General features: G+C 52.7%; 6 protein-coding genes across 6 annotated transcripts; 3 read left to right on the top strand and 3 right to left on the bottom strand.

Annotated features, from left to right (window-relative positions):
- Window positions 1–126: 126 nt before the first annotated feature.
- STEHIDRAFT_93405 (uncharacterized protein) lies at window positions 127–3,280 on the top strand. The gene is made up of 7 exons (XM_007301317.1): window positions 127–328; window positions 400–760; window positions 835–1,154; window positions 1,223–1,651; window positions 1,719–2,133; window positions 2,193–2,856; window positions 2,925–3,280. Exons 1-7 carry the CDS (start codon window positions 190–192, stop codon window positions 3,198–3,200), a joined length of 2,604 nt encoding a protein of 867 aa, XP_007301379.1. The 5' UTR covers window positions 127–189; the 3' UTR covers window positions 3,201–3,280.
- Window positions 3,281–4,108: 828 nt separating this feature from the next.
- On the bottom strand, window positions 4,109–6,041 carry STEHIDRAFT_145511 (uncharacterized protein). Its single transcript, XM_007301316.1, has 2 exons — window positions 5,024–6,041; window positions 4,109–4,932 (listed from the first exon to the last, which is right to left on the bottom strand). The coding sequence occupies exon 1, from the start codon at window positions 5,996–5,998 to the stop codon at window positions 5,375–5,377; it is 624 nt and encodes a 207-aa protein (XP_007301378.1). The 5' UTR covers window positions 5,999–6,041; the 3' UTR covers window positions 4,109–4,932; window positions 5,024–5,374.
- Window positions 6,042–9,639: 3,598 nt separating this feature from the next.
- On the bottom strand, window positions 9,640–12,701 carry STEHIDRAFT_119429 (uncharacterized protein). The gene is made up of 9 exons (XM_007301315.1): window positions 12,665–12,701; window positions 12,573–12,602; window positions 12,397–12,516; window positions 12,217–12,328; window positions 11,873–12,164; window positions 11,545–11,820; window positions 11,067–11,481; window positions 10,302–11,012; window positions 9,640–10,243 (listed from the first exon to the last, which is right to left on the bottom strand). Exons 1-9 carry the CDS (start codon window positions 12,687–12,689, stop codon window positions 9,738–9,740), a joined length of 2,487 nt encoding a protein of 828 aa, XP_007301377.1. The 5' UTR covers window positions 12,690–12,701; the 3' UTR covers window positions 9,640–9,737.
- Window positions 12,702–12,926: 225 nt separating this feature from the next.
- On the top strand, window positions 12,927–14,579 carry STEHIDRAFT_137848 (P-loop containing nucleoside triphosphate hydrolase protein; the record flags this gene model as incomplete). Its single annotated transcript, XM_007301314.1, has 6 exons — window positions 12,927–13,018; window positions 13,070–13,148; window positions 13,210–13,289; window positions 13,343–13,618; window positions 13,677–14,130; window positions 14,187–14,579. The coding sequence occupies 6 exons, from the start codon at window positions 12,927–12,929 to the stop codon at window positions 14,343–14,345; spliced, it is 1,140 nt and encodes a 379-aa protein (XP_007301376.1). The 3' UTR covers window positions 14,346–14,579.
- Window positions 14,575–15,474, bottom strand: STEHIDRAFT_154256 (uncharacterized protein; the record flags this gene model as incomplete). The annotated part of the gene is made up of 2 exons (XM_007301313.1): window positions 14,575–15,314; window positions 15,378–15,474. The coding sequence occupies 2 exons, from the start codon at window positions 15,472–15,474 to the stop codon at window positions 14,575–14,577; spliced, it is 837 nt and encodes a 278-aa protein (XP_007301375.1).
- Window positions 15,475–16,796: 1,322 nt separating this feature from the next.
- On the top strand, window positions 16,797–17,929 carry STEHIDRAFT_154255 (uncharacterized protein; the record flags this gene model as incomplete). Its single annotated transcript, XM_007301312.1, has 4 exons — window positions 16,797–17,060; window positions 17,126–17,146; window positions 17,211–17,294; window positions 17,348–17,929. 4 exons carry the CDS (start codon window positions 16,797–16,799, stop codon window positions 17,927–17,929), a joined length of 951 nt encoding a protein of 316 aa, XP_007301374.1.
- Between the last annotated feature and the right edge of the window lie 575 nt (window positions 17,930–18,504).

Genomic DNA, 18,504 nt, shown 5'->3' with positions numbered 1-18,504 from the left:
GAACTCGAGAATTCGTGGAGGAGCAGGAACAGTCGCCACACGTTCCCCAGCACGGCTCATATTTCCCACGCTTCCAAACGCCTGACCCGCCTCTGCGTCAAACGCGACTCTGTCACTGTCAGACTCGTACTCTCACCCACACATACTCCTGCTTACTTCTTGACCGTCTGTCACTCGCTCACCGCTACGATGAGCGGAACAGTGGCCGTCGTGCCGAATGGCTCCGCGAATGGACATATCGACCTTTCTTCTGCTGCGAACGGGCACGCTAATGGCGGGCCTATGAGGTTCACGAGCGGAATGATTCTTCCTCCTCCCGAAGTTAAATGTACGTCTACTTGTATTCCTTGTCTACCGTCCGACTTGCTAATGCAATGTTGCGTATACGTGTGATTGCAGCCATCATCGACCGCACCGCGAACTTCGTCGCCCGCTCGGCCAATCCCCCCCAATTCGAAGACAAAATCCGCGAAAACCAGCGCCAGGACCCCAAGTTCTCGTTCCTCAACCCGGCTGACCCGTACCATGCGTACTACAGGAACAGGATGGACAAGGTCACGAAGGGGGAACTGGACGAGGACGTGACGATGAAGGATGGTGGGAAGGACGGGGAGGGGAAGGTCGATGGCGAGGGTGCGGGAGGGGAACAGGGAGCGGAGCAGGGAGAGGGAGGGGGGAAGAAGGTGGAGGAGGATGTGGGTGTTGAGCCGCCTAGTCCGGAGTTCATATTGGAGCTGCCGAGTATCAGTGCGATTGATCTGTGCGTCGTCTTTCGCGTGTCTTTTCAGAATAATCATAATCATAATACTAATAACATGGATGGACGGTATACAGTGATATCATGAAGCTAACCGCGCTCTTCACCGCCCGTCGCGGCCGCTCCTTCCTCCAAGCCCTCTCCGTGAAAGAATCGCGCAACTACCAATTCGACTTCCTCAAGCCCACGCACTCCCTCTTCCCCGTCTTCAACCAGCTCATCGAGCAGTACACGAAAGTGCTTCTCCCGCCGCCCGCGAAGCTCGAGGAGCTGAAGAAGAGGGCACAGCCGGGCGCGAAGTGGGAGATGCTGGAGAATGCGAGGAAGTATGCGAAATGGGAGCAGAAGAAGAGGGACCAGGAGAGGAAGAGGGAGGATGATCGGGAGGCTGAGCGGCGTGAGTGGTCTTTTCTCTTCTCTCTAGAAAGTATGCTCATGGAATGATGTCGGTTTGTTTCTCTCCAGTGGCGTTCGCGGAGATCGACTGGCACGACTACGCCATCGTACAGACCATCGAATTCACCGCGGCAGACGCAGCCTCCGAACTCCCGCCCCCAATGTCCGTCCAAGAAGTCGAGAACATGACGCTCGCACAAAAGAGACACGCGGCTATGATCATGGAGACTACCGCCGAAGAGGTCGAGGCGCACCGCGCGCGCCAGGCAGAGGCAGAACAGAACGTGGCGAACGGCGTGGGTGGTGCGGGTGCGGAGGACGGCGATGCGATGATGGAGAGTGACGAGGAGGAGGATGCGGAGGATGCGGAGTTGAAGGAGAGGAAGAGGAGGGAGGAGGAAGAGAGGAATAGGGAGATGGAGAGGGCGAAGGCTATTCAGGCGAGCTCGTTGGGCGCTGGTGGACAGATGAAGATCAGGACGGACTACGTCGCGAAAGGTACGCTCATCTATTTCTCAGCATACACGCCATGTCATGTTACTGATGGCTTGCTCTGTTCGTGCAGTTGGTCAGAAGAACAAGGTGGCGCTCACGACGTGTAGCATCTGTGGACAGCAAATCCCAGTCAACGAGCTCGACGAGCACATGCGTATCGAGCTTCTCGACCCGCGTTGGAAATCCCAGCGCGACGCGCTCGAAGCTCGCAAAGCACAGGCCTCCGAGCTCCAGCGCGGTGCCAACGTCGTCTCGTCGCTCAAGAACCTGGCCAGGACCCGTGTGGACATCTTCGGTGGAGAAGACGACGAGGAGAGGCGGAAGAGGGAGGAAGAGGAGGAGAACCAGAAGAGAAAGGAGAGGGAGAAGGTCATCTGGGATGGTCATACGGCCAGCAAGGTCACGACGATGGACAAGTATGCGACGAACTCGAACATCGACGAGCAGATCGCGGCTATTCATCGTGCAAAACTGGGTCTTGGACCGTGAGTCTCTTTTCTATTCCACATCACACTCCTGTCTAATGTTTACACTCATCATCCAGGCAAGAAGGCACCATCGGGCCAGGCATCGGTCCCGTCGCTGCCCCACCCCCTCTCACCGGCCTTCCAGCCTCCAACCCCCTCCCCGCCATGTCCATGCCTCCCTCCATGTCCTCCCTCCCCTCCAAGCCCATCTCCGCCGACCCTTCCCAATCCTCCTCCAATCCCACCAACATCACCACGACCTTCCCCCCCGCGCCTCTCCCAAACCCGAACGCCATCCCAAACCCCGCCTACTCCGCCGCCACGATCTCGTCCGGCCCACAGCCACCTTCGATGTACCCACCGCAGCCTGCGCCGGTCATGTTGCCGCCTCTGCATTACCAGGGTCTGGACGCGGCACAACCGTTTGGGTATCAGCCTCCGCCTGTGAGACCCGTCGCGCCTTATGCGCCCAGTCCGGTTGGCGTTGGGGCCCCTGGTGTACCTGGGCAGGGATCACCGATGGGCATGGGTGTGCAGCCTGCGATTATTGGGGGTGCGACGCCGGGGATGCAGGGTCCGCAGGGCGCGAGTGTCGGGATGGTGAGGAGTGCAGATGAGATGATGGAGGGTGGCGGGGGTGCGGGTGCGGAGGATGGGGGACCGGCGGCGAAGAGGCAGAAGGTGGCGAAGTTGCCTGGTGGGCAGTTGTATCCTGAGCAGGACTGGATCAATATGCATCCCGTGAGTAACGCATGTTTTATGTTATTCATGGTCAATTTCTCTGAACCTTTTTTTTTTGCTGCGAACAGAACCCTATCACGATACAAGTCCAAATACCGTCAGACAAGCCCGAACTCGGCCTCGACGGCTCGCTCGTGACCATCCCGGACCTGTCACTCGACCTGCTCGTGTCCACGCTCCGAGACCGGATCATGAAATCGACGAACATCGGGATCGGGTACTCGCATATCAGGCTTGCGCATGAGGGGAAGATGATGAGCAATCAGGCGAGCATCGCGAGCTATAATTTGGAGGAGGACGATACGGTGGTGTTGAGCGTGAGGGAGCCGAAGAAGAAGAAGTAGGGCGCGGGTGATGATGTCTTCGGGAAGGGGGTGGAGGAGGATGGAGGCGGTAGCGAAGGAGTGGAGGAGGAGGAGGAGGAGGAGGGGAGGGATGGAGGTGAGGTGGATAGGATATGTTTGTATGATTGCGTTGGTGGTCGACTCTGCATTGCTGATTTTCTATTTCCATGGTCTCTCTAAAATTCACGAGCCTGCGCTTTCTTGAATTGGTGTCATGTAGCCGATCTGTGATACTGTTCGCATTGACTCCTGGCGCTATCTACCCTCGAAATTTGGGATCGATGTGGTTTCCGACTCAAGAGTCGCGCCGCTGCATTCTCCATTGCAAACCCAACGACCGTCTTGTGTGAGGTCTGCTTTGGAGACTATGGAAACCCCAAAATCATCGACCCAATACCATCGGAGGGACCCGGTCTGTTTCGTTTCAACCTCGGAACATCTCGGCGCCACATTCACCATTCATCTTGAGCCACCCCCCGATCACTGGCCATGGCAGGAAAGACGCTGTCTTCCCCTTACATGTGATGTATGGTGCAGCAAGAGGACATACGCTCGCCAGATTTAGCCGTCTAAGCTCTCGATTGCGAGCTGGATCGATCTCTGAATCGAGTAAGTATTAGGGCCAAAGTAGGGCACATACCCTTTCTGCTCACTGTTGCACCCTACCGCGCGGCTGGTGGGATGGGGGACGCACCGGCACTGCAACTGCAACTGCAACTGGCCATGGATACGTTAACGAGACCCAGTGTATGACTAACCTAGGTATGGGGATGGACTCGGAGGTGATCTGAGGGATTTTGGCCGCGCCCTTGGACCAGCGAGCATCTTCAAACCCGAAAGTCGGAGAACTACAGTAATACTTGCAGGAAATGGTCCGGTGTGAATCGCACATCACACAACAACACGAGGGAATGGAGTGGAGGACCGCGGGTAGCAGTCTGTCCTACCAAAACGCATATCTTTGGAGGGACGTGACGGGAACAGGCTCGTAGACGATCGTAAAAAATAGGGAGGAACGTCGAGGAAACTGTGTGACGGTAAGAAAGGGTGAAGGGGAAGGGTGAAACGGGGAGGGGGTGCATGTGAAGTGGTGATGGTGAAGATGCAGACCAGGATAGGATCATGATAGAGGGCAGTGTAGAAGATGCAGTCGGAGAGGATGGCTAGAGTAACTTTGGTCGTGATGGGACATGAAAAAGTGAGATGCATGCTGGGGTGAAGATGGATGGATGGGATGTATGGGATGGAGATGTACACGATGCAAAGCGAGAGTTGGATGCCAATGAAACGACCGAAGAAGTGATGATGCCTATGTGAGACGACGAAAGCTGACGGGACCAAGAAAACTTGAAAGAAAACAATGCGATGCAGAAAGCCCAAAAGAGAGAAAAGGAAAAAAGTATGCCAGAGAAGAGTAGCACACATGTACAACGACCATCGGCAACGAAGTCCACGAAGATCGCTTGTACGCAATGTCCGACAACAATTACTCGAGTCGCGACCTGTGACCCCTGTGTACAAGCCTCGCCCAGCCGAACGAAGCTGTAGACCCTGAGATCGACAAAGCCGCCTTAAAAACCCAGAAAACCCTAAAAGAGAACGACCAAGAACCTCCAAGAACCCTCATACAGGCACACGCCCGTGAACCCCTACAACGTTGACCTCCCGGGTTGCTAGAGCGGCGATCTGGTTGTGAACAGACGACGCCCTCATCGAACAAGAAAAGTCGGATCTGCAGGATAAGATTCAAAACGGATGTATGAGTACGTAGAACAGCACGAAGTGTAACTGATGCAGTTAGAGCTGAAGATTGAAAGACGTACACGAAGACAAATGCATGGTGACAGCGCCAACAACACCGAAGCATAAAACGGGCTCAAACAGGTGTTGAAGGCGCATGTTGGTTCGGTAGCCAAGCCATAACTGTGCGGAGAACCCCGCACTGCGGGGACATGGTTTGTCTTCGGTTTTGATATATCCGCATCATATGGCACCCCCCGTGTAGTGCCCTTTTCTCCTGTGCGTGTGGTTGTGTGGAGTAAGCAGTCCCCTCGAAGCGAAGGATATGCATGAATGGCGGTCGGAGCACGAAAGCACTAGTGCTAGCGACACGTATGGGTGTTGAGATGATAGAAGGAGTGAACGGAAGGAAAGGATGCATGATAGGAGTCTTGTTAGATAGCACCGAAGTCGCGGGGGTCGGGACTAGTATCTGAACGGGCGAAAGGACGAGGCCATGAAACACCCCTAACGGAGGCCATCCGCCAGTGGACAAGGGGAGGCGAAAGAGGAGGTGCGTCGTGAGATGTTGGAGGATCACGCTGCTGAGGATGCGAGGCGGAGATAGCGCTGCGGGTCACTGCATTTGGGCAACTCCAGGACCTATCGGGCATTTTGAAGCGAATGTTCGACCTGTCGATGAACGGGCGACGGATTTCGAGGAGTGAACCGCGGTGAAACCGGGGGTGAGCAGGGGGCTCGCATTCCGAAGGGTGAGATTGGACGCTAGATCCCGAACTCGAGGAAGGGGTGTTCGTGGAAGTGGGTAGGGGCACGGTATCCCTGAGCCACTGCTCGTCTCGTTCGTTGGGGCGTGGGGTAGTATATGCTCGACGAAACATGGACCGTGGCGAAAGAAGGAGAGGGGACTTCGCGAGCGAGGGGGGTACGGGGATTTCAGGTTTTACTGGATTTAAGATAGACTTTGTAGAAGAGCTGCGAATCATGGGTGGTCTCTGGGGACGTCCGCGAATGGGTAAAGTCGCCATCTTGGACGAGAGACACGGGCTGCGTTGCATTTCTGATTTCGTCGTCGTGGTCGTAGTTGGAGAGGTCTATAATAAGTAGAGGTAGGGGATGGAAAGAAGGAAGAGGAGGGAGCAGCCGACCCTCCTTTATAAAGCTTTAAGTAGGCGCTTCTTCGGCAAGCAGGCTACAAAAAGCAGCCCCGAACGGCTGGCTTCTACAAATTTGCTTCCGAGTTCTATCCCTTTATAGCCTGCGGCTGTGCTTCGATACACGCCCTTCCCGCCTTTACCCATTTCGGCTGACCCTGTATCACGGACATCCATGAGCTCTTCCCTTGCAACTCCTGCACTCTATCAGCTCTCCTTTCTCCGCTCGCAGGCCCTCGTGCTTTGTGCCATACATATCCCTATGCGCTGCGCCATCGCTGATTCAAGATACAACTATCAGACCCTCGTTTCTCTCCGTTCACTGCCCTCAGCTTACATCCTCCCATACCGTCTATCACCCCCTGGCGGCAGGTCAAATACTAGATAGCAATGAGCGCTTTTCTTTCAACTCCGGTCAACTCTGCCATGAGTCTCTTCGCAGTCTCTTGTCGCCGATCAGAACCCCCGGACATTCAATGCTTCACCTCCTGATCGCAATGGTCCGCGGACGACTATCGACGATCTACCGTTACATCCACATTCGTTCGCGATACTTAGCAATGCCTGAGACCTGCCCTGGTTGCGGAACATCTGTTATGAATACAAACGCTCTTATGTCTGTGTCTCCGCACGGCTTGGACTCTGATCAGGCGCTCTTAGCAGCCTCCCAGTACCTGAATGCCACGGCGCCATACACGGCCTGTAGGAATCTGCCTGCACCCGTTTCCTGAGTCAGCTTCGCTTCTACTGTAATGCCAACCGCCTGGCAAGCAAGGCGATTCCTTCTCTTTCAGTTTCGGAAACCTCCCTCATCTTCGCGTCTTCGACAGTTTCATTTACCACATAGCTTCTGTCAATCACTGCGCGACAATCACAAGCCCCTTCCGCCTGCCTTTTGCGAGTCTTTTGCGCCGATAGATCCGGCTACTTCCAGCAAGACAGGACGCTGCGTAATAAACCTTGCTCTGTAGGCATCCATCCGTTGTAGGGTCGTTCAGTGCCGATTCATGAGTGGCGACCGTCAGTCTCCTGACTTTTATCGATTTTCTAGTCTTTCCATGCGTAGCATTGACAAACCTGTTCTATTGCTAGCTATTGTCTCCGACGCGTTCCGACTGTGAATAGATCAGACGCCGCCAACGTCCTAAGTCGTCGGACGGTCCCCTCACCGTTTTATAGCATGCCATTATTGACTCAGCAACGATGTCGCACCCTCGCCGCTAGACGCTCTAGCAGGGCTTCCTGCGGATTTGTTGAATGGTTGCATGTTGCCAGCATCGGTTTAGATGGTAGTGAAGATTGAACCATGCTTCTTTGGTAAGTTTTGCGAACTCGCCGGTTTTCCTCAGCTGATCCAACTGTGCATTGCTTGACGTGTCACCTAGCTATTGACTCGCTGGGTCATACTTAATCTACATGTCAATTCCGTGCGCAAAGGTTGGTGTACATCGCGATTTCCCGCCCCTTCTATTGGTTCTGTGTGATAAGCACAGGACGAACATTTGCAGGACTGTGAGAGTACAGATGTTACGCCGCCGAATCTTTTTCAGCCTCTCGCTCCTTACATGCTTTACGTCCGACCGTCTCCGACGAATCTTGTTCTTCCCAGTCGTCTATCACCTTCGGCTCACGTATCACCCTTGACCCTTTCACCCATATCATAAAGCCTACCTACCTCCGATGCACATCTCATCCCATCCCACACGCCGCTCCGTCTATGTACTCCGACTCGAAACAACGCTCGCTATGCATGTCGGTCAACCAGCGATCCGATATGAACTGTAACTCCGTTTCTCCGTCTCTAGGGCTCTAAATGCGTATACAACACAACACCGATCCTAGGGCATCCCTTCGAGACGTTGAACGGCCCTCGGATCTCCCAGTCTTAGGCTTTTAGGCTCGTCTTCCGACGACAAGCTCCCGAGTCGCATCCATACGCAGGGTTCAACTTTTTATCACAACTATATATATCTAGGTGCTTCTTGAGGCTTGACTCCTGGACTGTTTACGCTGAAGTCAGACACTACGCCCAATCGATCCGCGAGCACTTTGTTACGGCTACTCGTCATGCGCTTCATCTCCTTGTTCTCTGCACCCCCTGGTTTTCTCAGACTTGACGCCTTCAGCAGCACTTGCCTTCAAGCTTCACGACTCCAATCAAACGAGCCAGCACCAGTTTCGTTTGGGGATGGACGTTCGACTTCGGGCTCCCGCGCAGCCGACGTCCTGTGAACTCGTGTGTTCCCCTGATCCCCTTCGGAAGACAGAAATGAGTACGCATATCCGAGCGGGGTTGATGCCTTCCTAATACTAATAAAACTCACCCCTTCTGCGGATACTCAGCTTCCGTGCGCCGTGTTTAGGCCTCTCTGGCGGCGAACTACTACTTTGCTTAACGATAATAATAAGAACCCCCTTGACAAGGCTTTGAACCCTAAGCTAAATACTTACGCACGGTTGTCGGAGGTTGGGGTATTTGGGGCGTGGCCATGGCCTACTTGTGAGATACTTGAACACGGTATTTATAGCGATGCTAGGTAGTGGCCGTCGCTTTCGCCTGCGTGTACATTGTGTGACTGAACTGTGGTGTGACTTTCGAAATGATGCGGAACAACTTGGGGGCAATATTTCCGCGATGAGCTTGTGAGGCACAACTGTAAGCTAACACTATATGTATATACTTAGGTAACACACAACTGTAGTGATAGTTCATCTCATTGACAAGAATAACTGCATGCAATTTTGTAGCCTTTCGGTGGCATAGCTCGTGTTCGATGGGACACTTGGGCCACAGTAGAATAGTCACTCGCCACTTTGCTGCGCCGCCTTGCCGGTGGCCAATTTGGCTTAAGCGGAAGTCAAAGAGTATATATATATATATATTGTGTAGACTTTTAATAGTATTATAGAACCCTTGTGTACGTACGTGAGTGAATGGATAAATGAGAGGAAACTATTTTCCGTCGTAGAAGTGGTGCATATAACCAAGATACAACCCTACTCAAACGCCGCCGCGATGGTGTATCGGATATTGCTGTCGGTAAAGTCATCCCGGCCACGTCTCGGAGCTCGCCGGTTCGACGCACCTCCGATGCACCATTTCGGCTGGCACCCTGGGTTTCCTGTGTAATAAAAAACCCGAAGTGGCTCAGTCTACTAGCTAAACTACAGGTTTTTTGGTTCGGATTTAGAGCTAATGTGTATTTCGATCTTTTCGTCATTATGTGGCCGTTCAGGGTGTCCCACCAAATATGCCGAGCGATATCCCACAGACTACGATTGCAAGTTGTATACAGTTCCTCTTACGGAAGAAATCGACCAACATCACAGCCGTGCGTTACCTACATAGTGCCAGCTGAAGCGCACGGACGGGCACATGGAATACGAAGAATGAACAAAGGTTCGACGACACTGTATATTAAATGTGAAGCAAAACAAGAAACCGGAACAGGAGAAGCAAGAGAACGAACATCCACATCGCATCGCATCGCGTCACGCCACAAGTCCTTTTCCGGGTCATAACTTACATCGACATCCACCGGACTGCAAACGGTATCATCCATAGGCTCTACCCTCCATCTACGACGCGAGTCCAGCAGGCGCAGCCTGCGATATCTTCAAAAATGAACAAACAACATCGACGTCAGTCACCCAGCCACCCACATCCGAGAACAGAAAGAAAAGAACTGACCGCAAACTCGGGCCTCACGATCCACACCTTCCTCCCATCCTTCTGTGCCACTTCCTTCACCTTCACCTCGATCGCGTTCTTCTTCACCTTATGCACCTTCAGCTCCTGATAGACTGAGTCGACCAGGGCAGGGAGGCTTCCTGTCGCCAGCGAGTCGATCTTGGAGAGAAGGAGGGAGAGGTGCGCGTCGGGGAAGGGATGTTTCGGGGGTGCGGGAGGTTTCTTGGGGGTGAGGTTTGGGGCGGAGGAGCTGGAGGGGACGGGTGAATTGAGGTTGGGGTTGGGATTGATGTGAGCAGTTTGGATGACATGTGCGGGGAGAGCTGGGACGGCGAATTGGGGCGCGGATGTTGAGGGGGCGAGGGTTGAGGACGATGAGGCTTTGGGCGTTGTGTGAGGCCTGTGAGCCTCCAGGGGTTGTGAGACGAACATGAATGGGTTGATTGGGTATGGGGTATCTGTGCAAATAATTCGTAATGAGTGGAAGACGGGGAGCGAGTTTAGAACATGAGTTACCGTTGAACAGGTGTATCCGGTATTGCGAGAATTCAGACTCCCCGATGTGGCTCTCCCAGCATGGTCCTTTGGTATACGGTATCAAGGCCACCTCTACCTTTCTCTTCTTGACCTTCGTGCCATTATCTTTCTTCGGTTTCTCCTGCTCAACCGCCTTCCTCTTGCCCTTGGAGGCCGAGTCCCCAAGCAACAAGAACGGGAATTCTTCGAGACCGTCCCGTTCTTCAATAGGCGTAACGACTTCCTCTTCATCATCGTCTACCAACCACCCCTTCAACTCATCATCCTCGCTATCGCTCTCCTCCTTCTCCTCATCACTCCCGTTCGCCACATCATCCCCTCCTCCCTCCTCTTCGCCCTCCCACTCCGCCTCACTATCATACGAATAATCCACAGCGACATCGTCACGACCGAACGGTGTTCGAGGGCCCACGAACTGCGAACGTCGCGTGAAGGTGCCGTAGTAACCTGGGCGGACGTCTTCGTGGAACATGAGAGCTTTCACGGGTAGTTTGTTGCGGTTGCGGAGGTCGGAGAGAAGTCGTCGGACGGTTGTGGCGTCGTCTGTGACTTCCGCTTCTGTGAGACGGGTAATGATAGAGCGGACGGGCTCGGGATGATAAGTCTTGTAACTAGATGTCTTTCGTCGGGGATGGCGACGTGCGTCGAGCGGTGGAGGTAAGCTAGCGATAACGGACTTGAGATCTGGAGCTGAAAGGACAGTTAGTGTTTGGCAACAGGTGGCTAGAAGGGATGTCTACTTACGGTTACGTTCCTCAAGGCTTGAGATGAATGGGTCATCGATCATTTCAACGTCTGAATCTTCGATTTCAATGACACTGTCTGAATCAAGGACAATGACGTCGTCGTCCTGCTTCCGCCTTCGCTTCCTGGATTCTTGGAACCAGTTCGTAGGAGCCATTGTCGTGTCCTTCTTCACCACGAACGGTCTGAAAGTCTTTTCAAAGTCCGACACCGTTGGTTTCTTAGGAGAGGGTGATGCGGTCGGCGTCGATTGCTTCGGTGTGGACGAGGTGGAGGCTGTAGGGGCCGGGGCAGATGTCGAAGCCTTGAGTTTACCAAAAAAGCTAGACATGATAGACCGCGACTTCTCCTGGGCGTCCTTCTCCTTCTTCTCCTTCTCGGCTTTTGCGGCCTTCTTCTCTAACCGTTCCTTATCCTGAATCACGAATAGGTCAGTGAAGTTAGTCTAAGGGAGTCTACAACCGTAAACTAAAGTCACCTTGGCAGCCCTCTCTGCTGCTTTCTCCGGGTCGATAGCCTTTTCTTTCTTTGGGCGACCAGCCTTGCCTGTCCGTGAATCGTCATTCTCGTTTTCACCAGGGTCCAATTTGGCGTCTTGTGACTTTGGAGAAGGCGAAACGCTACGTGCGGATGTGGCATCGTTAGAATTCCCATGGGTAAGAGGTGTGTGCTTCGTCGAAGCCTTGACGCCGAGTAAAGACTCCTGTTCGGTTTGCGGAAGGGCAGCAAATAATGCCCGAACATCTTTCTTTGCCTGGTGAAATCAATCAGTATGATTCCCATGTTGTGTACTCATGAATACTCACTTGTACCCTCTCAGCTAACCGTGCATCTGCCTTGTCGCGTGATACTTTCGGTAGCCAGTCATAATATTCCGGCTTCACTTCCCATCTCCAAACGCACAGTGAGGGAGGTGTCCTGCCTCCCTGAGGCGCGTCAATTCCGTAATTGACACGTGTGGCGACGTGCTTGACTGCAGCTTCAATGACTGACAGGGGAAGTGGGCGTGAATTCTTCGTGGTTTCCGAGTCATGGTCGCCTTCCATTGGCAGGAGCTCGCGTTGTATGTATTTGGATATTGATACTAAGGGTTTGTCGCTGTAGAGTGTTTTAACACGTATTTGGGGATAACTAAACGGCATGTACTCACCTCTCGTGGACAAGCTTCGCTATGAGCGGCTGATGCTCTGCAGGGACTTCTGTTAGGGCGGGTCCCTGCTTCTCTACGATCTGCTCTAGTAGTTCCCGAAACTTGACTAGTTCTGTATATGTACAGCGTAAGTTGTTCCATCACGAAAGGTGAACTATAAACACGCAAAAGGACGCGCACCTTGCATCGTCTCAGTAATCTTCTCCAGCGACATTGCCTTCTGTTTGAATACCACTTTCCCTCCTCTAATCTCAATCATCATGGGCATATCGCGGTTCTCAGACGGTACCGACGCGTTGACTGTCATGTTCGACTCCCTGAACACGATTGTGTTGATCGAGAAGTCGAGTACTCACCCGTATCCGGCGTAGACGACGCGCCTTCTCCTTTTCGACGCGAAATTATCGTCAATGACGTTCTCCCGGTAAGTCTGCAATATGGAACGTACCTTTCTTAAAATCGAGGTCCGTCATGACTGTGAATTTTACGTCCATAGGATTGAGAAGGCGATAGAGATGGGCTCGAAGGACGTTGACACGAGAAAGCAGGCAGGTGGAGCCTTGACACAGGGATGCGTGTGAAACTGTGACGGGACGCGACTGTCACGGCGCGATCGTGACTTCATCTCGCACGACGCGTCGCCGCCTTTCGTTCCTAATCTGTTCCTAACCCAATCCTGACCGCGGCTCTATTAGTATTTGAACTCCATCATGAATTCCTTCTTCCAAGTACAACCGTCGAGAAAAGCCACCAAGGAGCAGGTATCCGCTGATACAAATCTTCAGCCATGGGTTGAGAAATAGTACGTCCTTCTCCTCGTGATGAACCCATCAAGCTGACCCCGACACACCAGTCGGCCAAAAACAATTGAGGATGTATCAGCACAAGAACACATCGTTGCTGTACTTGAAAAGACTCTAACATCAACAAATGTGCGCCCTTATGTTGTGCCACTGCCCAAGTCGATTTTGCTCATGCTTGCTCTGGCTGCAGCTCCCACACATGCTCTTCTATGGCCCTCCTGGAACGGGGAAGACATCCACTATTCTAGCATTGTCTCGTCAACTCTTTGGGTATGCAGACTGTTTTACTAGGACTTTTTGTGGACACTTACGTTACTCTCAAGACCAGATAATTTCCGTTCTCGAGTCTTGGAACTGAACGCCTCAGACGAACGAGGAATCGCCATCGTACGTGAAAAGATCAAGAACTTCGCCCGACAAACTCCACGCGCACAAGCGGTCTCGTCAGACGGCAAGGCATACCCATGTCCGCCCTACAAAATTATTATTCTTGACGAAGCAGACAGTATGACACAAGACGCCCAGGCTGCACTTCGGCGAATCATGGAGACGTATGCACATATAACCCGTTTTTGCTTGGTTTGCAATTATGTTACACGGTATGTGAGGTTTTCCATACCTGAATCGTACATTATTGAATGCCAAGGGGTCGCACAGAATCATTGAGCCTCTCGCCTCCCGGTGCTCCAAATTCCGTTTCAAGCCCCTCGACGACTCATCCTCGACAAATCGTCTAGAGCATATCGCCCTCTCCGAGCAACTCCGCGTAAAACCCGATGTCTTTTCAGCCCTCATCTCCACCTCAGGCGGTGACCTCCGTAGAGCCATCACATACTTACAATCCGCCGCTCGTCTATCAGCCGCCAGTGAGACAGAGACCACCATCTCACCGCGAGACATTCAAGAGATCGCAGGTGTAGTGCCGGATGCTGTGATTAACAACTTCGCACGTTCTCTGGGTATCGAAGTTGTCAATACTGAGGAAGGGGAGGAGATGGATGTGGACATGGATGCTGATCAGTCAACTAAGCTGAAAGGCTTTGATCTTATCCGGAATAAGGTGCGGGCGATGATGAGGGAGGGCTACTCAGCCTCTCAAGTCCTAACACAAGTGAGTATCCATGCGCATAATCTATATCTATCGTCTCTGACAGTATCACAATAAAGCTCCACGACATCATCATCCTCCATCAGAACTTGACTGCCCGTCAGAAATCGAAGTGCGCCCTAGTCATGGCAGAGGCCGATAAAGCGCTATGTGATGGGTCAGACGAGGAGCTTTGGGTCTTAGAGGTAGCTTTGAAGGTGAACAAGGCAGTCTCATAAAACCTCTTCTTTATTCCGTTCTCTTGTACTTCCTTGGCTTCACCGCTATGTACCTTGCTATACTGCACTTGCTGGCTCCATTCATACTGCACGGCTTGAGAAGAGCGAAAACACTTGTTTGAGTGTGCAAAATGATTCTATTGTGAAGATGATAGTACTACACAGTCTATAGAGCCTTCTCAGGCGTTGCAGGGCAGTGTATGTGTCGGCATAAAAGTACGGAAAAAAATCACGAATCCCATTCCTCTGCATCGTAGAAGCCTGGTATGGGCTGGTGTACTTCCATCGAATAGCCTTTCAATTCACCGCACGGTTCAAATACCTTGTAAATTAGGAACCGGATCATCGTCGCAACAATAATCAAGCTAAGATGCAGAGCGTGCGTCCTCGATTGCAAACGGTCTGGGATAGCAGGAAGTATGAGCTGGCGTGCTTCAAAGTTATTCGTCGACTCTGCACACTCGATTGGGCTATCGTATTCCACAACCGCGCCGAACCTCACACACTTTGACGCCTTCTTGGCGACGATGCGGCGAATTGGTGGACGCGGTTTACGGATACACGAGCGGAGGGACTCGAGGCTCCAAGCCCTCTCGGGGTTTACTGGTCGGGGATCAATCGCGTCCAACTCCTCGATGGTGGAGGACGAGGAGAGGTCGTCGGCGGAGGAGGTGGTCGAAATGGTTGAATATGACGGAGAGCTTTCTAGCTTGGAAAGGTCCGTGTTTGTCGATGACATCGTGTTGAGTGTGTCCATTGATTCGGCATGGACAAGGGCGGGGATGATGGCCAGCCTACCAATGTCGACTGGTGATGACTTTAGAATAGACTTCGACTGCTTGCCCCCCTTCTCGCAAAGAAGTATGTCGGGGATAAGGTTCATGGTAGGTTTGTCCGAAACTGGAATAATGATGTTGATGGGTGGTTGTGACTCCTTGGTGGAGGGAAGGGCAGCTCGACGAAAGAAACCTGTTGATAATGACGCGAATAAGTTAAATGGGCGATGGGAGACGAAGGAGGTAAGGCACGTACGAAGAGACTTGATAACCCTTGTCAACTTCATCATTTTGGCAGAGGGAAGCGCCTGTGAAGGCGTCTTCGCAAGTTGGAGGGATATTGTGGAGGGCATGATGGGTTATTTGCGAGTTGTGATATGCCAAAACAGATGGTAGGGGTGAATATGAGCGATGGGGCTGGCCAAGGAAGGAACCCGAGTACGCTCAAGCAGTGTATACAGACGGTGGATAGTGGTGGAAAACAAGCAAGCGGTGTAGAGTACCAGAATCTTAGCGGGGCGCTTTCTATACGCTGGGAACCATCTACCGGAGGTACTCAGTTCGGAGCGGCAGATTGTGAGACTCACTGAATCGGGGCGAGATTTTTGAGACAAGCCCGAAGTGACACGGAGAAAGATATTGCAGATATTTGAGATTACTGGATCTATAAGGCGTATAAGAGCTATCCATTGCAAGTAATGAAATGCGAGGAGCTGATGTAGTTGGCAGAAGGTTGTCGACTCCTAAGTAGTCCATGCTTGACGACATCGAGGATATTATTCAAAGGAACTTTGTTTGGAGAATGTCTCGGGTGAAGTCTGTACTGCTGCGTGCGTCGCCCATTCCACAGGACCTAGACAACAGGATATATCAAGCTGAGTGATTCGCATGGAGGAGAAGGCGAACGTCGACGTCCAACTCCGAGCTCCAAGTCCGTAGCGAAGCGCCACAATCGGCGTGGCGCCACTTTCCCACGAGGTCGTGCGGGGACCGAATTTGGACAGACTTGAACTTGAACTTGTTTCCGTCCTGTTTCCATCGTCTCACCAGTGCACCAGTACCCATGGGGCCCCTGTACACATCAAATGGCTTACAGCTGCGCTGTGAATATTCCTAGCGATCGCTATAGATAGAAGAAAAAACTTCCCTTTCACAGGATAGCGCCTCAGGCTCCAAAGTACACCTTCTTGTCTCATAGCACTTAGACTCAACTGCCCTGTTTTCCTGTGCGATTACTTCACTTTGGATCCTATCTCATGATGAATCTCGAGGTCTTCAGTATCTTGAGTCTTGATATAATGAGCTCCGTCATATACTTGTGACGCCCGTGGACTTGGCCACATCGGAGCACCCTGCGTCTTCGATAGGGTTGCCTCCGTTGCGTCAGCGATCGAACAGTTCGAGTTCAACATCTTTTCTGGCGGTCCGCGGTGTGCTTTCCAACTTCTCCATCCTAAACCACTCTCACCTAGCCTTGACGGTCACAACAACGACCGCTATCCATCGCTAACCTCCTCATATCTACCAACGGTCCTTACGTGCCATCTACCTCTGTCGAATCCGCAGCGCTTGCGCACCTGTCTCTCAGCCTAGCCGCCAATACCTCTGGAGGAGTCTTCACCAACTATCGTTCACCGTCCGCCGCCCGTTGTGAACCCGCCACCTCACGATAGCCATGAACTCTTTTGTCAACCTCGCGGTCATGCTCACGTTCTTGCTCTCGCTCGCTCCTTACAAGTCTCTGGCCGTTGGGAGCTCGAATGTCTCGAGATACCCTCTAGCTGTGCGGGGAAATGAGACCGCAGAGCAAGGTTCAAAACCAGACAAGGACGCTGTTGATCATGGTCCCCCCACTGACAAGCGCTTCGACAACGCACGGTTTACCTACTATGCGGACGGTTTGGGGGCGTGCGGCCAGTTCAACGGCCCTGGAGACTTCGTGAGTACAGAACTTCGTTCGACATTTTTGTTGTGCGCGTGCTCATTGGTATTTCTTGCTGTTAGATTGTAGCTCTGAACACGCCCGTTAGTACTCGTACAGTGATCCTCGCGGAAGTCGACGATTCTCACCTTTTCTCCAATCGTATAGCAATGGGATGGAGGATCGCACTGTTTCGCCAGTATCACCATCACAGCCAATGGCAAAACGGCTCAGGCAAGGATAATGGACCAGGTATGTCCCCGCCCGTTATCTTTCACCTCTCACCTACCGACGATCCTCTTCAGTGCCCAGGATGCCCCTTCGGCGGACTCGACTTCTCACAAGGTCTCTTCGATTACTTCGCGCCCGAGAGTGCTGGCGTAATCTACGGGCGTTGGGAATATGGGAGTGGCCCAAGCTCGAGATCCGATGTCGTGCTGGACGACAAACCTGCGCACCCTATGAATCTTCACCAGATACCCTCGTATTCCTCGCCTACATCCTCCTCTACCAGCTCGAGTACCTTGTCGACTACAACATCGTCCTCCGGTATGCTCACGGCTACGGCTACACCAACTCTCGGAACCACGTCCATCGTGGAAACTGTCCTCGTCGAAACTAGCGGCCCAAATAACGTTAATCCCACCACCATCACCCTCACCGCCGCCGGTGACTCCCTTCCCACCACCTCACTCGAGAAGGTGATCGTCTTGAGCACTAGCACAGTCTATGGGACCGATCTACCCATCCCGACGCCAGGTCCTCCGTTCACGCTGCGGCCGGGACAACAGGTAGCCGCAGGGAACGTCCAAGCGATGAATCTGGCAAACATTCAGCTTGGGAGGATGTTGGAGGATGCAGTCATCGCTAAACAGGAGGCATTTTGATCTTTGAGGGTGCACGAGGAATGGACAAGAGTGGGGCGCTATCGTTGCTGGAGGGGGTGTGTACACGAAGAGATGATAGGACGCCGTTCACTCTGTCGCTCGTGACTTGGCTGGACATGATGACTCTCGGATTCTATGACCTGTGCTCCGTCTCACCCGATGAACTTGCTTCGCGCTTCGCTGGAGGCTCGCTTCCGTTCAAGTTATACCATATTTCTTTCCTACCGACTACTCAAACTGTAGCTCACGACGTCACCGCTGTTCGACTTACTTTTCACTACCACACAATTGTCAGCCTCGCTGACCATCGAAATGGCCCTCTTTCCTTAAGATTGATATGGGGTCTTTCTTACACGTTAGATTAAGCAACCTTTGGCATCTCATCGGTGAGAAGTCCGGTCTGACGATGGGAGCCGCCATGCGACAACGTCCGTCGCAACGACCTTTCGCATGAAGGGACCCCTGGAGATTGAGAAAAGTCTCCAATGATAGCTCAAACTTATCATTTCTCAATCAGACATGGGCCTCGCTCAGAGTACCGGAGCAGAAGACCACAGGGATGCGCACCGCGGAAT

The sequence above is a fragment of the Stereum hirsutum genome, assembly GCF_000264905.1.
Source record: "Stereum hirsutum FP-91666 SS1 unplaced genomic scaffold STEHIscaffold_3, whole genome shotgun sequence".
NCBI classification, from domain to species: domain Eukaryota; kingdom Fungi; phylum Basidiomycota; class Agaricomycetes; order Russulales; family Stereaceae; genus Stereum; species Stereum hirsutum.
The sequence above is the reverse complement of the archived record's forward strand: the minus strand, read 5'-3'. Positions and strand labels throughout refer to the sequence as shown.

What these genes read in the sequence shown, in the direction of transcription:
- STEHIDRAFT_93405 (XM_007301317.1), top strand. Translation starts at nt 190, where the DNA reads ATGAGCGGAACAGTGGCCGTCGTGCCGAATGGCTCCGCGAATGGACAT. An exon ending in AGTATCAGTGCGATTGATCT is followed by an intron (nt 761 to 834) that starts GTGCGTCGTCTT and finishes GACGGTATACAG; the next exon opens with TGATATCATGAAGCTAACCG. An exon ending in TGATCGGGAGGCTGAGCGGC is followed by an intron (nt 1,155 to 1,222) that starts GTGAGTGGTCTT and finishes GTTTCTCTCCAG; the next exon opens with TGGCGTTCGCGGAGATCGAC.
- STEHIDRAFT_145511 (XM_007301316.1), bottom strand. Translation starts at nt 5,998, where the DNA reads ATGCAACGCAGCCCGTGTCTCTCGTCCAAGATGGCGACTTTACCCATT.
- STEHIDRAFT_119429 (XM_007301315.1), bottom strand. Translation starts at nt 12,689, where the DNA reads ATGACGGACCTCGATTTTAAGAAAG. An exon ending in GGTTAGCTGAGAGGGTACAA is followed by an intron (nt 11,821 to 11,872) that starts GTGAGTATTCAT and finishes TGATTTCACCAG; the next exon opens with GCAAAGAAAGATGTTCGGGC. An exon ending in CCGGATACACCTGTTCAACG is followed by an intron (nt 10,244 to 10,301) that starts GTAACTCATGTT and finishes TTATTTGCACAG; the next exon opens with ATACCCCATACCCAATCAAC.